At 40.9% G+C, this 19,181-nt stretch overlaps 1 protein-coding gene across 1 annotated transcript in view; it reads left to right on the top strand.

Annotated features, from left to right (window-relative positions):
• flii (FLII actin remodeling protein) overlaps nt 1-19,181 on the top strand; it is a 77,187-nt gene that overhangs the window by 20,070 nt on the left and 37,936 nt on the right. Inside the window, exons 6-11 of the mRNA XM_043711627.1 lie at nt 2,868-3,029; nt 3,459-3,562; nt 5,761-5,936; nt 10,697-10,854; nt 11,696-11,780; nt 18,782-18,929. Of these exons, the coding sequence (XP_043567562.1) occupies nt 2,868-3,029; nt 3,459-3,562; nt 5,761-5,936; nt 10,697-10,854; nt 11,696-11,780; nt 18,782-18,929 (833 nt within the window). The remainder of the gene's footprint in view (nt 1-2,867; nt 3,030-3,458; nt 3,563-5,760; nt 5,937-10,696; nt 10,855-11,695; nt 11,781-18,781; nt 18,930-19,181) is intronic.

Below are 19,181 nucleotides of genomic sequence, written 5' to 3'. Positions count from 1 at the left end.
TCTGTTGTCTCTCTCTCTCTCCCCCTCACCTATCGAGAAACATCTTTGCTATCCATTCCTCTACATCTCTGGAACTATTCGGAGGCCTATAGAAAACTCCCAACAGAGTGACCTCTCCTTTCCTGTTTCTTACCTCAGTTGACGAGTCCCCAAATATCCTTTCTGCAGCTGTAGTACTGTCCTTGACCAACAATGCCACACCTCCCCCTCTTTTACCATCTTCTCTGTTCTTACTGAAACATCTAAATCCTGGAACCTGCAACAACCATTCCTGTCCCTGCTCTATCCATATCTCCGAAATGGCCACAACATCGAAGTCCCAGAAACCAACCTATGCTGCAAGTTCACCCACCTTATTCCGGATGCTCCTGGCGTTGAAGTAGACACACTTCAAACCAACTTCTTGCTTGCCGGTGCCATCTTGTGTCCCTGAAACTTGATTTCGGACCTCCCTACTCTCAACTTTTTCTATACTCGAACTACAATTTTGGTTCCCATTCCCCCTGCTGGATTAGTTTAAACCCACCCCAATAGTCTTAGTGAATGTACCCCTCTAGTTCAGATGCAGACTATCCTGTTTGTAGAGGTCCCATCTACCCCAGAAAGAGCCCCAATTATCAAAGAATCCAGAACCCTCCCTCCTGCACCATCCCTGTAGCCACGTGTTCAACGCTTCTCTCTTCCCCCTATTCCTCGCCTAACCAGCACGTGGCACTGGCGACAAACCCAAGACAACAACTCTATTTGTCCTAGCTCTAAGCTTCCATCCCAGCTCCCTGAATTTCTGCCTTAAATCCCCATCTTTCTTCCTACCTATGTCATTGGTGCCTATGTGGACATCGACTTGGGGCTGCTCCCTCTCCGCCTTAAGGATCCCAAAAACACAATCAGAGACGTCACAAACCCTGGCACCTGGGAGGCAACACACCAACCGTGAGTCTCTCTCGTCCCCGCAGAACCTTCTATCTGTCCCCCTAATTATGGAGTCCCCAATTACTACTGCTCTGCTCCTCTTCCCCCTTTCCTTCTGAGCAGCAGGGACAGACTCTGTGCCGGAGCCCTTTACCCCACTGCTTTCCCCTGGTAAGTTTCCCCCCACACCCCCCAACAGTATCCAAAATGATATACTTATTGTTGAGGGGAATGGCCAGGGATTCCTGCACTGCCTGCCGGTTCTCTTTCCGTCAAAAACAGAAATTGCTCGAAAAGCTCAGCAGGTCTGACAGCATTTGTGCAGAGAAATCAGAGTTTGTTGATCCTTCCTCAGATTCCATCCCTTGGAATTGTCCTTATTGATTGCAGAACCGACACGTTCCAAACTTTATAATATGCCATTAAGAGTCTGCCTCTCCATCTCAACTGATGTATCTTTAATGTAATTTGCCATTCACTTTAGCCAGTTCAGCTTCTATGCCTTCATAATTGCTCCTCTTTAAAAATAGTTTTGGACCAACTCTTCTATTCACTTAGGGTCCAATACATCATGCTCACAAGTGGCTTATTGTCTTTATCTTCTCTCACTTCTGTTGAAGTGTTTCCGTGTCTTTTATTTCCTGAACCTAGATCATGCCTCTTTATTGTACTAATACCATAATTAACTCAGCCAATTGTCCACATTTTCCTTCCTTCCTCTCGTTCCTGAATATCCTATACACTTTAAGATTCAGATCCTAGTCAGTATCATTCTGTAGCCTTGTCTATGTTACGGCTACCAGATTGTAGTTGTTCTTTTTGCATTTTCAGTTCATCTTTTTGTTTTAAATGCTGTGTGCATTCAGATACAGAGTCTTCTGGTGTGATCTCTTACCCCCACTATTCAACTTAAAATCCTTTCTACTTCTCTAGTTATGCAGTTGTCAAAAACACAGGCCAGCATGATTCAAGTGGAGACTGTTCCATCAGTACAGATCTCACTTACCCCAATACTGGTGCTAGTGCCCAATGAGCTGGAACCAACTTTCTATTGCCAGTCTTTGAGCCATTCACTCACCTCTCCAACTTGATAATTTCATTTTTCCTCTGTTTCTTAGGCTCTGCAGTTATAAATAACTTGCAATTTAAAATAAAAAGGAATTGAAAATGCACAAAGTCTGTGTCTGAAAAGATACATTCAATTTAAGACAATTTTGTATGAATACAAACTCTGACTAGAGGAATGCATTTTGCCTATCTTCATTAATTACCTTTGGTATTGTATTGTTTGGAAGTATGGGAAATATCAAAGAACATATGCCTGTCTGCTCCCCTTCCCTGGGATGGTGTAGAGGATGGACACATGCTTGCTATTTCCCAGATTTCAGTTAGCAGAATGGGTTTTTCACATCTAGTTTTTCCTTTCCTCCCCTTCAGCTTCTTTCTTGCATTATTTTTTCAAGGATTTGGAATTCATGATGGGAAATTGAAAATGCAAGCTTGTAGAACAGACTTGTAAAAGAGAATGGGCCAATATATTAACTGAATCATTGGTTTAGTGTACAGTTTAGTGGGCTATCATTAGTTTTTTTTTGTGTTTGTACAGATTCTTTCTCACTTCCTTTCCCTCTCCTGTTGTGCTGTCCTGTACAATCTTGATGATCTGAGGTGCTTACTACCTCAACTTTGATATTCTGAAGCAGGGCATTTGAAGTTATAGGTTTAAATATATTTCTTCCTTTCCATACAGAAGGGAAAGATCAGAGAGCCTGTTTGAGGCTATGTAGATTATATAGGTCAACACAATAGAATGTGGAGCAATGAGAGCTTACCCGCCAAACTGAGAAAACATGTCATTTCCAGGACATGTTTCACGATAATGTTTGTCTGTTTGTCTTAACACTTTGTAATATGCTGCTATTCCTGCTTTTCAACTTTTTTTTTTCCCCTTGTAGTGTGGACAATATCCCAAACCAGCTCTTCATTAATCTGACCGATCTGTTGTACCTCGACCTGAGCGATAATAATCTGGAGAGTCTGCCTCCTCAGATGAGACGTCTTGTTCATCTCCACACACTGATTTTGAATAACAACCCACTCATGCATGCTCAACTGCGGTAAGAAACAAACAGCAATAAATAACTGTTGCTGCTCAATTGCACAAAATATAATGAATGAGTCAGAAACTATTTCAAAGTATTTCCTAAACTATCAAATCTTGTAATAAGTGTCTGTCTTTCTGGGTATTGAGCTAAAGTAGGCCTAACAGTCCACTTACTGTGTCTTTGACTAAAGCTTCAAGATGATTATAGTATGACACTTCAATGCATTGACTTATTTGGACCAGAAAGTTTACAAGTTTGACGTTTTCTTAACCCTTGATGGAATAGTGTCTGTGCTTCAAAAATTGCAACCACTTCCAACATTGCTGCAATATAGTTATGAAAAGTTGGATACCGTGCAGTTAGACTTTCAGATCTGTGGAGCCAGGCAGTCTTGTTTTAATTGTGCTGCTCTGTTTAATCCACAGTACCAATCTTTTGCAGGCAGCTTCCTGCAATGACTGCATTACAGACATTGCATCTTCGGAATACACAACGCACACAAAGCAACCTGCCGACAAGCTTAGAAGGCCTATCCAATTTATTAGGTAAGCTGACTTAAACTCGTTAGAATCTGCTGTTTTTATAGGTTCCAGTGAATCCTCTAGCAATTTTTGATAACTCTCTGTTTCAGTCTTTTAAGTTTTAGACCTCCAGCTTTGGTATCCATTATTCCGCCTCACTCCACCCCCTTAGTCAATAATTCTTAAAATAAGCCAGACTTTTTTTTTTAATCTTTACCTGATCAGCCTCTTTTCTATCTCTTCTATTTATTTCGAAAGAAAGTGTTTTTTGAGTAGATTAGATTAGATTCCCTACAGTGTGGAAACAGGCCCTTTTCGCCCAACAAGTCCACACCGACCCTCTGAAGAGTAATCCACCCAGACCCATTTCTCGCTGACTAATGCACCTAACACTATGGGCAATTTAGCATGGCCAATCCACCTGATCTGCATATCTTTGGACTATGGGAGGAAACCGGAGCACCCAGAGGAAACCCACACACAGACTGGGAGAATGTGCAAACTCCACACAGACAGTCACCCAAGCTGGAATCGAAGCTGGGACCCTGGTGCTGTGAGGCAGTAGTGCTAACCACTGGGCCAACGTGCCACCCCAAAACACTTCCTTTCTCAGTACAGTTGAACCTGTCCAGTAAATTTTTAATCAGTTATTGGGAACCAGAATTAACATATGTAATTTCATAGATTAATCCATGACAATATTTTGCACAGTTATTTGGTTGTAGACTTGATGGAATGAACCTGAATCACCGCAAAACCCCTCCTCACTCTCAGTTGCATCCCCCACCTCAACAATACATGACACTCTAATGAACTGTTTTATGCTGTTGTGCACAATTAGTGTTTTGAAGTCACTTTGCTTGCATTACAGAGCACTGATATTGAAACATTTAAACTTCAGCTGAATGTATCCATGTGTCTGTGTCCAGGTGATGGTATTGTATTTGACTCTAGTGTTATTTTACAATCAGAGCGGACAGACAGAAGATCATCCCACAATCAACCTTGGCACTTTGTTTATGTTTTCAAGGAAGCGCCATACCTTATGACGCTTCACACCACATAAGTCACCACAGTTCTGGTTGGTCATTTCCTCAGATCAGCATAGTTTTTTTTGATTTGGAAGATGCTTTTACAGCTAGATGCTCTTGCTGCCCACACTTCCCATCGATGACACAAGTGGCTGTGTTAGTGGCAACTCGTATTGATAAACTGGATTGTCTATAATTGGTGTCAAGGTTTTTCTTTGAAACATTTAACTGAATATCCAAGTCAATGTTTGTATTTCACTGGATGATAAAACCTTAGTTATTGGTATAAACTAGTGTGTGTTATCAGATTTGTGATTCCCATTGCAACCAAGAGTTATTAGCACAGTGACAATATCTCTGCTTTTGATTCATGCAAAAATAACTTTTGTATTGGCAAACTTTCCTCCAGGACTAGTTTTTGGTTTTCAATTTATACTAAGTGATGTTCAAGTAAGTCCCTCATTCCTAGTGTGTGGGAATTCTCTCTGAAGTCTGAGAACAACGTAAGCCAAGAAGTAATGAGCATCACTCAATCAGGCCTTCTGAGCATCTGACATAAAAACAGAAATTGCTGGGAAACCTCAACAGGTCGGGCAGCAGCTGTGAATAGAAAGCAGAACTAATGTTTCGGATCCAGTGACCCTTCTTCAGTACTGAATGTCTGCATTGTTCCTGACCCTTGAAAAGTTTTGAAATTAGAGGGAACCTAGTTCTCATGCATTTTACAATATGATTTTTTTCTTTACTTGTGTAAAACTTAAATATGTTACTGTGTAAATTGCATGTTCAGCCGACGCTGTGTTTTGGTCTTTAGTATATAATATTTTCAACTTGTGTTTCTGTGCTTCAAGCGTTGTTGAGAGTGCAGTATGTTCTCAAGCCATATTTTTTAGCTTGGTTTCTATATCTGGATGTTTTTGTTCGTAGCCCTTGTATTTCTGTTAGTTCTTTGTTTATATGTTGTGGTAGGGTTAAGGTGTCTTTTGCTTTTCATTTGCTCTCCCATTAAAATTAAAAATATAAAGGCCCTTTATGATGAATAACCATTTTGAATTCATTGTCAATGGTATTTTGCTGGATCTATAAATACTTGTGTGTATATCTATTTTGTAGACCCAGCCCATTCCATAACAATCCGAGAAATGTTTTCGCGTCTGAAATCTCAAAAAGTAGTGTTGCTTTTTTTTTCAGATGTGGACTTGTCCTGTAATGACCTCAGCCGAGTGCCTGAATGTTTGTATACCCTTTCATCTCTACGCCGGTTGAACCTCAGTACTAACCAGATCTCTGAGCTCTCGCTTTGTATTGATCAGTGGACACAACTTGAAACGCTAAACTTGTCACGTAACCAGCTGACTTCACTTCCTGTAAGAATGAATTTTTAATATTGATCTTTATTTTTATGTTGTCCTTGTCTTTTGTTGTGGCTGTGTTTCTGGACAGATAATGCCAGTTGTTATTGTCTTGAGGATAAAAGATTGCTTACTTTTGTGGTCCTAATTTTGGATATAGGATTTGCAGTTCCAGAGATCTTGGCCTTAACTACTTAAGGCTTGAGGTGCTCTATACAGTTAATGTTATCGGAAGCAGGATCGTTAAGCATCGGTGAGATGAACATATCAATATAAGAATTAGGAGCAGGAATAGACCATTTCAGCCCTTTGAGCATGCTCATTACAGGTCAAGTCAACATCTGAAAAACATGCAGTGCAGCTTTTTGAGATTTGAGTATAGTGGTGGGTAATTGAACAACTAACAGGAGGAGAAGGCTGTATAGATGTCCCTATTCTCAACGATGATGAAGCCCAGCAGATCACTGCATAAGACAAAGCTCCTCCACAGGTTTCAGCATCACAAATGTCAATCTTCAGCCAATTTGAATCATGACATGATATGAAGATATAACAACTGAAGGTACTGGATACTGCAAAGGCTGTAGGCCCTGACAACACTCCAGCAATAGTACTGAAGATTTGTGCTTCCGTGCTTCTGCAATAGCCATGCCCCGAGCCAATCTGCTCCAGCACAGCAACAACACTAGCATCTACCCTACAATGTAGAGATTAGATTAAATTAGATTAGATTAGATTACTTAGTGTGGAAATATCCAGATATATCCTGCACATAACCAGCTTGGATTTGTGCTATTGTTTAATAACCACTCTATCTGTCTACTTTCTATTACTAGCAAATTCATGAATTGAGATCAACTAGGAGAAAGTGAGGACTGCAGAGTCAAAAGTTGAATTACCGTAGTTGATTTCAACACTACTGCGAAGCCTATTCCAAGGATGCCTACCTTGAAAAGGTTCTCCTCCTCTCTTTACACCCTCAGTTCATCAACTCTGCCCTGAAGCCCTTCAGCCACGTCCTGAAACCCATCTATCCACCTCACCCTCCTCTCCGACCTATCACCTTCTCCCCCACCTTCATCTACCTATTGCATTCTGAGCTACACCTTCCTCTTCCCCCCCACCCTATTTATCTCGCAGCCCCCTGGGCCACAAGCCTCATTCCTGATGAAGGGCTTATGCCCGAAATGTCATTTCTCCTGCTCCTCAGATACTGTCTGACCGGCTGTGCTCTTCCAGCACCACGTTGAATTGCTAATAATACTATTTCTAAAGGAATGACCCACTCAATGATACTCAATTTGGGTTCTGTTATGGTCGCTTAATTTCTGACTTCCTTACAACCTTGAACCAAACATGAGTGAAAGAATTGTGTTTAAGAGTAGAAGTAATGGTGACTCTCTTGACATCAAGGCAGCATTTGACTGAATATGGCTGTAAGGAGCCCGAGCACAACTGCAGTCACTGCGAATCAGGAAACTCTCTGTCTGTCTGTCTCTCTGTCATTGTAGTTGTTGGAAGTTAATCATTTCTGAAGAGTCCCTCCTTGTACCTAATCTTCTATCCATGCTAAGATGTTATCCTTGTACCATGAGGCCATATTTTGCATCATAATTTGGATGTGGCACCTTGTCGAATACCGACTGAAAAGCTAATTACAGCACATCCATAGTTCTTTATCTTTATAGCTTCTCGCTTCCGCGAAGAATTCTAATAAGTTAGTGAAACTATTATTCTTTAACAAAACCATGTTGCCTGTGTCTGATTTTGAGTTTTTCATAAATGTACCACCGTATCCTGATTTAATAATAGATTCTTAACACTTTTCCCTTTAATAGATCCTAAGCTAAATGATCTGTCGTTTCCAGCTTACTGCGTCTCCAAACTCCACTGTATCCCATCACCAAGTCACCGTTTATTATTTACATGTGCATAGTATTTGACACTAGTCTGGCTTCCTTAGAGCCAGCTCTCAGAGTGAATAGAACCTCTGACACTTCTGTTCATATCTGTCAGCGAGGGCTTCCTGATTGTACCAGGTTAACAATCCCAATCAGGGAATTCATAATCTGAGGTCCACCTGGCTGACCTCATTGCAGTCACGTTTGCTTTTCTCAGAGGGAGAATCTGACCAGCTTTGCAAACTTAAATCCAATGCATCAACAATTTTATTTAAGATTCCAAGAAGAAGTGGATAACAGCTGGAGACCTTTGCTTTTACTTTTACAAATTTTTCAGCATTTTTTCATAGTTAATTCTATGTCCTCCCTCTCTTTAATTTCCTGGTTTGCAATTATTTCTCGTATCCTTTGTAGTGAGACATGCAGAATATCTGTCCAATTCACTTACCAGTTTCTTATTTCCCATCAATAACACACTCTTGCTCTCTCTCGTGATCCAACACTGACTTCTACTCGTTTCCCTTTTTTAATGCCTGTAGAAACTCTTACTATTTGTTTTTACATTTCTACCCATCCTTTTCTTGTACTTTTAATTTCTTCCCCTTCATTAATCTTTTCATCATCCTTTGCAGTTCTTTATATCTTGTCCAATCCTTTAACCTGTGCCTCAGCTTTACAAAATAATGCATTTTGTTTTCAATTTGTTATGATCTTTAACTTCCTTTATTGGTCTTTCTTTTAGCTTTTCTTTCTCATGGGATGCATCTTTTCTGATCACTCTGAAATATCTCATTAAATGTCTGCCACTGCATTCTATTGACCTACCCTCTAACCTAATTCCCCCAGTTTACTTTAGGAAGCTCTGCCTTAATGCTCTGTCAATTGAATTTATTCAGGTTTAAATCACAAGATTTAGATCCAGTCTTCTGTCCCTCAAACTGATTGTGAAATTTAACATGGGTACCAGAATTGTGTTAAAGATTAATGAATCTAATGTCCTCTCTTCACTGATTTAAATGCATGTTTTAAAAATTGTTTAAACCTTAGCTTATTATGCCACTAAATGTGTGATTTCTTTACTAAAAGAGTGAAGGACAATGAATGTGAACGATTCAGTTTAGGTTCAGCGTAAAAAGCACTTTTAATTGCATGGTGCTTTCCATTACTGCACCTGCAATATTCTACTGGATCTATTAACCTAACAGGCACATTGTAGTTCAAACTCTTGTTTCCAAATGGAAATTTAGCCATTTTTTTCAAGTGGGCAGCACGGTGGCACAGTGGTTAGCACTGCTGTCTCAGTGCCAGAGACACGGGTTCAATTCCTGCCTCAGGCGACTGATTGTGTGGAGTTTGCACATTCTCCACGTGTCTGCATAGGTTTCCTCCGGGTGCTCCAGTTTCCTCCCACAGTCCAAAAATGTGCAGGTTAGGTGAATTGACCATGCTAAATTGCCCGTCGTGTTAGGGGAAGGGGTAAATGTAGGGGAATGGGTCTGGGTGGGTTGCGCTTCGGCAGGTCAGTGTGGACTTGTTGGGCCGAAGGGCCTGTTTCCGCACTGTAAGTAATCTAATCTAATCTAATCTACTTGAATTAATAGTCTCTAATTTGCCTGGTGCTGCTTACCTTAACCCTGTTTCAGGCTTATAGTTGGCTACATACAGGTCAGAATATATGTGCAAGAAATATGGGTCAAATGGTAGAAATTTGCAACCTAATTCCCTGATCCCTTTCAGCATTAGTATCAGAGATTGCGCATTCAGAGGAAGGTCTCATCCAAATATTGGACAAGAAATGCAGGGAGAATGTGAAGCAGGGACATTTTATGCAATGAGTGTCAAAGATCCAGTACTTGCTGCCACTGAGAATGGTGGAAATAGAAATGATCATGGTTTCAAAAAGAAATTTTGAGCATTTGGAAAAAGTAAATTTGTATGGTTGACTGAGTGGATTGCTGCAAAGGGAGCCAGAATTGACTTGATGGGCCAAATGGTCTCCTTCTGTACTATAATTGCAGAGAATCAGAGTAATGTAATTGCAGGATGGAATGTAGAAATAGGAGGATGTCATTCTGCCCCTTTAACATGTCTCGCTATTCATTAGGTCCCAGCTGATCTATTTCTCAAGCCTGTTCACCCTGTCTTAGATGCTGTTGCCTAATTTAAAAATAGCTTTTAAATCCTAAATTTGAATTGACCTATCATCAGTGAGATGTCTAGGGAAGAAATTTCCCAACCTTTCTAGTGGAAATGTAATTCCAGATTTTATTTCCAAATGACCGAGGCCAAATGTAAGCGTATGTTCTTTTGTTCTGGATTCCCTGACCAGAGGAAGTAGTTTCACCTTATCAACTAAATACTTTAATCATAAATACCTCTATTAAATCACTCCTTGACTATTTAACTCTATGAAACTAAAGCCAAGCTTATGGTTTCATAATTTAACACTTGATGAATCTGTATTGTACCTCCTCCAGTGCAAATATTTCCTTTCTGAGGTATGGTATCTTGAATTGAATGCACTTGTCCAGATGAATTCTGACCAAGTCCTTGCAGATTGAGGCCCATGTGAGAGAGAGAGAGAGAGAGGCTAACATTTCATTAAACATTTTGATTACCATGCAAAAAAAAAAGCTGATGATGGTGATGGTGTATGTGCAGCAGTGTGTGCCAGGAGGCCTGGATTCAAGTCCCATTTGTTCCATTGATGTGTAATAACATCTCTGATCAGATTGATTTGAAAATAACTAAAGGCAGCAGAATCAAGTGAATGTAAAAGTTCAGCAAATTGTGTATGAAAAATAACAAATCTTTCAAATATGTTTTCGGTCTGTGCAGCTTCAAAACCACAAATAATTTTTTTTTTCTTTTTAGTCAGCCATCTGCAAGCTGATAAAACTAAAGAAGTTGTATTTGAACTCTAACAAGCTGGACTTTGATGGGATCCCATCAGGCATTGGAAAACTGGCAAGTTTAGAGGAATTCATGGCAGCCAACAATAACCTTGAGCTCATCCCGGAAAGTTTGTGCAGGTATAAGATCTGTATTTTTTTCAGGTTCTGCTTGCAATTAAATATCTCTATGTCACACTAATTGTGAACACAACGAATTTACCCCTTGGCCTGTCAGGCTCTGTAATATGGTTGTACTTTGGCAGTAAAATGGATCTTAACTCTTCAGTAACTCGAGGCAATGAATATCAGCAGTCTAAAAACAAAGAACTGTGGGATACTGGCAATCTGCAACAGAAATAGTTGGAGAAACCCAACACGTCTAAAGTTCTGAAGAAGGATTACTTGGCCCAAAACAACATTTACTCTGCTTTCTCGCCACAGATGCTACCAGACCTGCTGTGTTTCTCCAGCTATTTCTGTTTTTTGTTTAATTTTAGCAGACTGTCATTTTCTTTGTATTTGTCAGGCATAATGGCCAAGCTTAACTTTGCCAACTACCTGATTTCCATGTGTGCATTTTCCACCAGAAATCTTAATTCCTTTCTAAACAGTACTGTGAGTCTACCAACAGCGGATGGAATGCAGTGGTTCAAGAAGGCCGCTCACCATCATTTTCTCATGGGTAACGAGGGAAACACAGTAAATTCTACCAAAGCCAGCGATTTCCACCTCCCATGAGTGCATTTTTTTTTTTAAAACTTAAAGGCATTTTGGCCTCCTTTACTGATTTGTATCCGACGCATCCCCACTGTCCCACGGTTGAGGAGGATTGTCATACACTTCCTTTTGATGTTTATTAGATAATCAGATATTGAACATGGGGTGTCTAATCCTTTGTAACAACTTTACGTTCTGAGTTTTTAGAGAAATTTTATTTTTGCCCTTTAAAAATGACAATTCTAATTTGGGCATCTTGCAGATGTGGAAAATTGAAGAAGCTGGTTCTTAACAAAAATCGTCTGGTCACTTTGCCTGAAGCTGTCCACTTCCTTTCAGATCTGGAGGTAAGCATAATTCCAACTAACAATTGTTATCATATTTCCTATTTTATTTCTTAAGTTTGGTCAAATATGACAGTATTTCCCCAGTGTAGCTGCTTGCATTTTAATTATATATTCTTGTAGCGATAGTGTTGGAATCCTAGAGCAAGTCAGTTTTCAGATGGTGTACAGTTAGTAAAGTGTTCCCTAGTTGGTTGGGAGCAAGACAAGGGTTGATTTTTATTTGTTTGACCCTCCTGAGTCCATAGTTTGAGTCGAAGCTTCATGACAATGCATCAGTACATGGTCTAGCTTCACACTCCAGTGCGTACTCAACAAGTTGTCAAAGATGCAGAAAAATGTTTAGAAGTACAATTTGAAGCGTAATGAAGAGTTATTTTTATTGGCAGAGCCAACATGTTTTTCTTCAGCAATAATTCCTGCTATTAGTATCGTAACTGGCCATTTCATCCAGCTGTTATTCATAGAATCCTAATCGGTGCTTTGCTGACTGTTTCAATGCTGTCATCATCCTAAAACTATGACTGTCAAGCCCAGTGCTCCATATGTGAGTCCTTCCAGACAGGATGCCACCCTAGACAGTTTTTATAAAAGTTGCATGAAATCTTATGTGAATACGATGAAGTGAACACTACCTCCTTGGCCTTCTCAGTCTCCAATGTTTGGTACAGCTGACAACATCACTCTCGACGAACAGTTCTCTACAACTGAGAGTGTGTTGCTGGAAAAGCACAGCAGGTCAGGCAGCATCTGAAGAGCAGGAAAATCGATGTTTCGGGCCAGAGCTCTTCATCAGGAAAGAGGATGGGAGCCTTGGGGGTGGAGAGATAAATGGGAGGCGAGTGGGGCTTGGGAGAAGGTAGCTGAAATTGCAATAGGTGGATGGAGGTAGGGGTAGAGGTGCTAGGTGGAGGGTGGAGAGGAGGGGGGAGCAGATGGGTTGAAAGCAAGATTGGCAGGTGGCGCCTTCACCTGGCAAAGCAGGAATTGCAAAACCTGCGCCCACATGTCCCCGCTTACCTCCGTCAAAGGCACCAAAGAAGCCTTCCACATCCATCAAAGTTTCACCTGCACTTCCACACATCATTTATTGTATCCGTTGCACCCGATGCAGTCTCCTCTACATTGGGAGACTGGACGCCATTCACAGACGCTTTAGAGACATCTCCGGGACACACCCACAAATCAACCCCACCACCCTGTGGCCTAACATTTCAATTCCCCCTCCCACTCTGCGAGGACATGCAGGTCCTGGGCCGCCTTCATTGCCACTCCCTCACCTGATTCCTGAAGAAGGGCCTGTGCCCGAAACGTCGAATCTCCTGTTCCCTGGATGCTGCCTGACCTGCTGTGCTGTTCCAGCAATAAAGTTTCAACTCCCTCACCACCCAATGCCTGGAGGAAGAACTAATCTAATTAACACCTACTCTCACTGAGGATCACAATCTCCTAACTCAATCACTGACTGATTGCTGCTACTGGATGGCTGATGGTCCTCCCATTGATTGTGTTTTACTCTTGATTGTACTCTAATTCACACCACATTACTGTACCCCTATAAAACTACCTGGGCCCACTGCTCAAGGGAGAGAACCCTTAGTCTACCTGTACAGACAGTCAGTTCTGTGTCAGCCTAGTCAATATCTCTTCCAGTGATATAGCTTGTAATAAACAGCTTGTCATTTTCACCTGATCCATACTTGGGTGGTCTCTGTTCAATTGGGTATTTCTCTGACAGTTCCAATCAATCTGTTTACAATCTATCGTTGTTTTCTTAATAAGCACGCAAACCTGATGAGTGTATCTTTTCACCTGGATTTGTCCGTCAGGTATATTGGGGACTTTGGCTAATCTCATGAAATCTTTTCACATTTGGGATGACTCTGGGGGTGTGGGGGGGGTTCGGGCTTGGTTTCCAGAATATTCCCAGTGAATTGTGACATGAGTTTTTTCTCATATCCTAATGTTTTCCTCCTTATTAATCTTTTAGTCACCTTTAGCTATTCTTTATATTCAGTCCAAGCTTCTGACCTGCCACCCAGCTGTGCATAATTATGAGCTTTTTCTTTAACTTTGACTTTAAATTATAGCTTTAACTTGTTAGTGGACCACAAATTGTGTGTCCACCTCTACAATTTTTTTTCTTTCTTATTGGAATGTATCTATTCTGTATATTCTCAAATGTTTCCTTAAATGTCATCCACATCCCTTAATCTAACTTACTAATTCACTTACAATTATAGAGTCATAGAGATGTACAGCATGGAAACAGACCCTTCAGTCCAACCCGTTAGTAACATGTTGTATCTGTTGTATAGTGATAGTCATAGAGATGTACAGCATCGAAACAGACCCTTCGGTCCAACCCGTCCGTGCTGACCAGATATCCCAAACCAGTCTAGTCCCACCTGCCAGCTCCTGGCCCATATCCCTCCAAACCCTTCCTATTCATGTACCAGCCTCCACCACATCCTCTGGCAGCTCATTCCATACATGTACCACCCTCTGCATGAAACAGTTGCCCTTTAGGTCCCTTTTATATCTTTCCCCTCTCACCCTAAACCTATGCCCTCTAGTTCTGGATTCCTCCACCCCAGGGAAAAACCTTTGTCTATTTATCCTATCTATGCCCCTCATGATTTTGTAAACCTCTATAAGGTCACCCCTCAGCATCCAACACTCCAGGGAAAACAGCCCCAGCCTGTTCAGCCTCTCCCTGTAGCTCAGATTTTCCAACCCTGACAATATCCTTGTAAATCTTTTCTGAACCCTTTCAAGTTTCACAACATCGAGACGAGAATTGCATGCAATATTCCAATAGTGGTGTAACCAATGTCCTGTACAGCTGCAACGTGACCTCCCAACTCCTGTACTCAATACTCTGACCAATAAAAGAAAGCATACCAAACGCCTTCTTCACTATCCTATCTACCTGCAACTCCACTTTCAAGGAGCTATGAACCTGCACTCCAAGGTCTCTTTGTTCAGCAACACTCTCTAGGACCTTACCATTAAGTGTATAAGTCCTGCTAAGATTTGCTTTCCAAAAATGCAACACCTCGCATTTATTTAAATTAAACTCCATCTGCCACTTCTTGTACCATTGGCCCATCTGATCAAGATGCTGAGGTAACCTTCTTTGCTGTCCACTACACCTCCAATTTTGGTGACCTCTGCAAACTTACTAAATGCACCTCTTATGCTCGCATCCAAATCATTTATGTAAATGACAAAAAGTAGAGGACCGATCCTTGTGGCACTCCACTGGTCATAGGCCTCCAGTCTGAAAAACAACCCACCACCACTCTCTGTCTGAAGGGCTCTGGCCCAAAACGTGATTTTCCTCTCCTCGGATGTTGCCTGATCTATGCTTTTCCAGCAACAAACTCTCAACTCTGATCTCCAGCATCTGCAGACCTCACTGTCTTCTAGTTCTCCACAGCTGTCCAGTTTGCTGGAATTGCGCTTTCCTCTTCCATTTTTATTTGTCGAATTGGAGCCAGAGAATCACTGGAAAAAGCTTATCTTCCCTGTTTCTGTACCAGAGGTAACACTGATTTCTTATTTCATCCTTCACCCTCTCCCATCTATGTGGGTCCCTTGGCGACGTCATCCAAACTCTACATTCGTTTTCAGAAGTTTTCTGACAACAACTAGTTGACATCTAGTGTTTATTGTAGAATTATAGAATTGTAATGCAGAAGGAAGCCATTTGATCCATTGCATGTGGACTGGCTCACTGAGCATTTTGAATTGATGCCAATTTCTTCCATTCCTTGTAAATTTGCATCTTCTTTTATTTGAATAATTATCTAACGCCCTCTTGAATGCATCAATTGAACTTGCATCCACCACACTTCCTGACAATTCATTTTAGACCCTTGCTGCACACTGTCAGAAAATGTTTGATTTTCTCACCGACTATTTGTTTCTTTTGCAAACCATGTTAAAACTCTGCCTTTTGTTTCTCAATCCTTTTGTGAGGAGGAACAGTTTCTCGCTCCCTACTTTGTCTTGACCCTTGTGAGTTTAAAAACTGTCAAATCTACTTGTGGCCTTTCTCCTCTTCAAGCAAACTGTCCCAACAGCATCCAAACTATCCTCATAACTGAAATCTGTTATCCCTGAAACCTTTCTCATAAATCTCTTCTACACATTTTCCAATGCATTCACATCCTGCCTAATGTTTCTTGTGGAAAAGTGTATGTTATTTTAAAAAACATACTTTTGCTAACTTTTATGCCTCACCAAGTCATTCTGTAACAGTCTAGTGAAGTACTTTGAAATGTTTTAATTATAGTAACTCACCACAGCTCCTTTGACAGTACCTTCTAAACCTGAGGCTTTGACCACCTAGAAGCACAAAGACAGCACATACATGGGAACACCAACACTTGGAAAGTTCTTCTTCAAGCCACACATCATCCCAACTTGGAACTCTTGTCATCACTGACATTGGTTCAAAATTCAGGAATTTGTCTTCTCACAGCCTTGTGAGAAGACTTGTAAGGGTTCAAAGAAGCAACTCATCAACTACTTCTCCAAGACAATTGGTGATAGGCAAGAAATATTGGCCTGGCCAGTGAGTCCCACATCCCCTGAATCAATTTTTAAAAATTGGCTGCTATGTTTCTCTAAGTCATCCTACTTCAAAGTAATTCACTGTGTGAAAAATCCTTGGAGTAAAAGATCTTATTTCAACTGTTTTCTTGAGCTGGGGCTGTTGCTTTGGCATTTTGTACCAGTAAGTTTATCCATCCATCCACCACCTTTGTCCCTAATCCAGAGATATTGAGGCCACTTCTATTGTTCACCATTAACCAAATTATTAAATCTGGACTTTTTGTTGTATGTGAACCGCTAGCACTAATTTGTTTTCAAGAGTAACTGAAGCAAAGGTATGGCAAAACATTGCTTATTTTCAGCATTTCTGTCAGAAATGACATATTTACATAAGAAGAAGAGTAAACTATCTATATAGCACTTCTAGTGTAATAAATGCCCCAAAGCAGTTCTTCGGAGTAGAGCGAAGAGAAATGACACGAGGCCACAAAAAGAATTATTAGGTCAAATGACTAAAAGCTTGGTTAGCATTATGTTTTAAGGAGTATCATAGAGGAGGAAAGTGAAGTAGAGAACAGTAATAAGTATAAGGAGGAAACATTAAAGAAACCTAAGTTTTAAACTGCAGAAATTGATCCATGATCCTTAGCACCTTCCAAACCCATGACCACTTCTGTCTAGAAGGACAATGGCAGCAGATATATGGAATCAACAGCAACCTGCAAGTTCCCCTCCTAGGTGGTGTAATGGACAGCGAAGAACTTTACCTCAGAGTACAATTCTTGCACTCAATTCACTGATCAATAGGACCTTGATCAGATGGCCAGTGGGCTGAGGAGTGGCAGATGGAGTTTAATTTGGACAAATGTGAGGTGCTGCATTTTGCAAATCAGAGCAGGACTTATGCACTTCATGGTAAGATCCTGGGGAGTGTTGCTAAGCAAAGAGACCTCAGAGTGCAGATTCATTGTTCCTTGAAATTGGAATCGCATGTAGACACGATAGTGAAGAGGGTGTTTGGTATGCTTGCCTTTATTGATCAGTGAATTGAGTGCAAGAGTTGGGACGTCATGTTGTGGCTGTACAGGATATTGGTTAAGCCATTTTTGGAACACTGCATTGAATTCTGGTCTCCCTGGTTTGGAAGGATGTTGTGAAATTTGAAAGGGTTCAGAAAAGATTTACAAGGATGTTGCCAGGGTTGCAGAGTCTCAGCTATAGGGAGAGGCTGAGTAAGCTGCAGCTATTTTCCCTGGAGTGTCGGAGGCTGAGGGGTGACCTTACAGAGATAGTTAAAGTCGTGAGAGGCATGGATAGGGTGAATAGCCAAAGTCTTTTCCCTATGGTAGGGGAGTCCAAACTATATGGCATAAGTTTAAAGTGAGATGGTAAAGATTTAAAAGGGATTTAAGAGGCAACTTTTTCACGCAGAGGGTGTGCATGTATGGAATGAGCTGCCTGAGGAATGGTGGAGGCTGATACAGTTACAACATTGAAATGGCATCTAGATGGCTGTATGAATAGGAAGGATTTAAGAGGGATATGGGCCAAATGCTGGCAAATGGGTCGAGGTTAGGTTAGGATATCTGGATTGGCATGGACACGTTGGACCAAAGGGTGTGTTTCCATGGTTGTACAGCTGTAAGACTTTATGACTCTATAAACTGCTTATCATCCCAACTTGGAAATGCCTTGCTATTCCTTCGTTGTCGCTGGGTCAGAATATGGGTTTTGTTGGGTTAACCTGTAGCATAAGAAAGCAGCTCACCACCACCCCCTCAAGGGCAGCTAGGTATGGGAAATAAATGCAGGCCAACCAGTGATACTCATGTCGCATGAATGAATACAACAGAACTCTTAACTAGGTAATTAAGTAATAATCTGGATTAATGCTGATCAAAGTAAATCAAGAGAGTACTGGAAGTCACAAAAGAAATCAATGCAAAAATAAATTGAGAAAAGCTATCTGACAATACTTAGCAAAGATTAATAAGTGTTTAAACTGGTTAATAAAACAAAACAGTACTGAAATATTGAGGTGTTAATCGCAATACGCAAATGTCATAGATCATAAGGTATAGGAGCAGAATTAGGCCATTCATTCCATTGAATCTGTTCTGCTATAATCCTGGCTAATCTGTTTCTCAACCCCATACCCCTGACTTCTTACTGTAACCTTTGATCCCCTTACCAATCAGGAACTTCTTCATCTCTGTCTTAAACATACTCATGTAAAGTTTGTATTGAAAGGCGTAATCGTTAAGTGTTTTAAAACTGGAATGGTTCTCTAACTGTATAAAAGAAAAAATCAGAAACCAAAAGATGAGTTAATTCTTGTGCTACTTCTGTTTTTACTTTGGACCTTTTTAATGTTTTCTTTTGTATTTCTGCCTTAGTTAACACTTTTTTTTAACAGATGTTAGTTTTGTCTCTATTCTTAGGTTCTGGATATTCGGGAGAACCCTAATTTAGTTATGCCACCAAAACCAGTGGATCGAACAGCAGAGTTTTATAACATCGACTTCTCCTTGCAAAACCAGCTTCGCTTGGCTGGTGCATCACCAGCCACAGTTGCAGCAGCTGGTGGAGGTACAGATAATTATAGAGTCATAGAGTCATAGAGATATACAGCATGGAAACAGACCCTTCAGTCCAACCCGTCCATGCCGACCAGATATTCCAGCCCAATCTAGTCCCACCTGCCAGCACCCGGCCCATATCCCTCCAAACCCTTACTATTCATATACCCATCCAAATGCCTCTTAAATGTTGCAATTGTACCAGCCTCCACCACATCCTTTGGCAGCTCATTCCATACACGTACCACCCTCTGCATGAAAA

Source organism: Chiloscyllium plagiosum, chromosome 21 (genome assembly GCF_004010195.1).
Source record: "Chiloscyllium plagiosum isolate BGI_BamShark_2017 chromosome 21, ASM401019v2, whole genome shotgun sequence".
Taxonomy (NCBI): Eukaryota; Metazoa; Chordata; class Chondrichthyes; order Orectolobiformes; family Hemiscylliidae; genus Chiloscyllium; species Chiloscyllium plagiosum.
The sequence above is the reverse complement of the archived record's forward strand: the minus strand, read 5'-3'. Positions and strand labels throughout refer to the sequence as shown.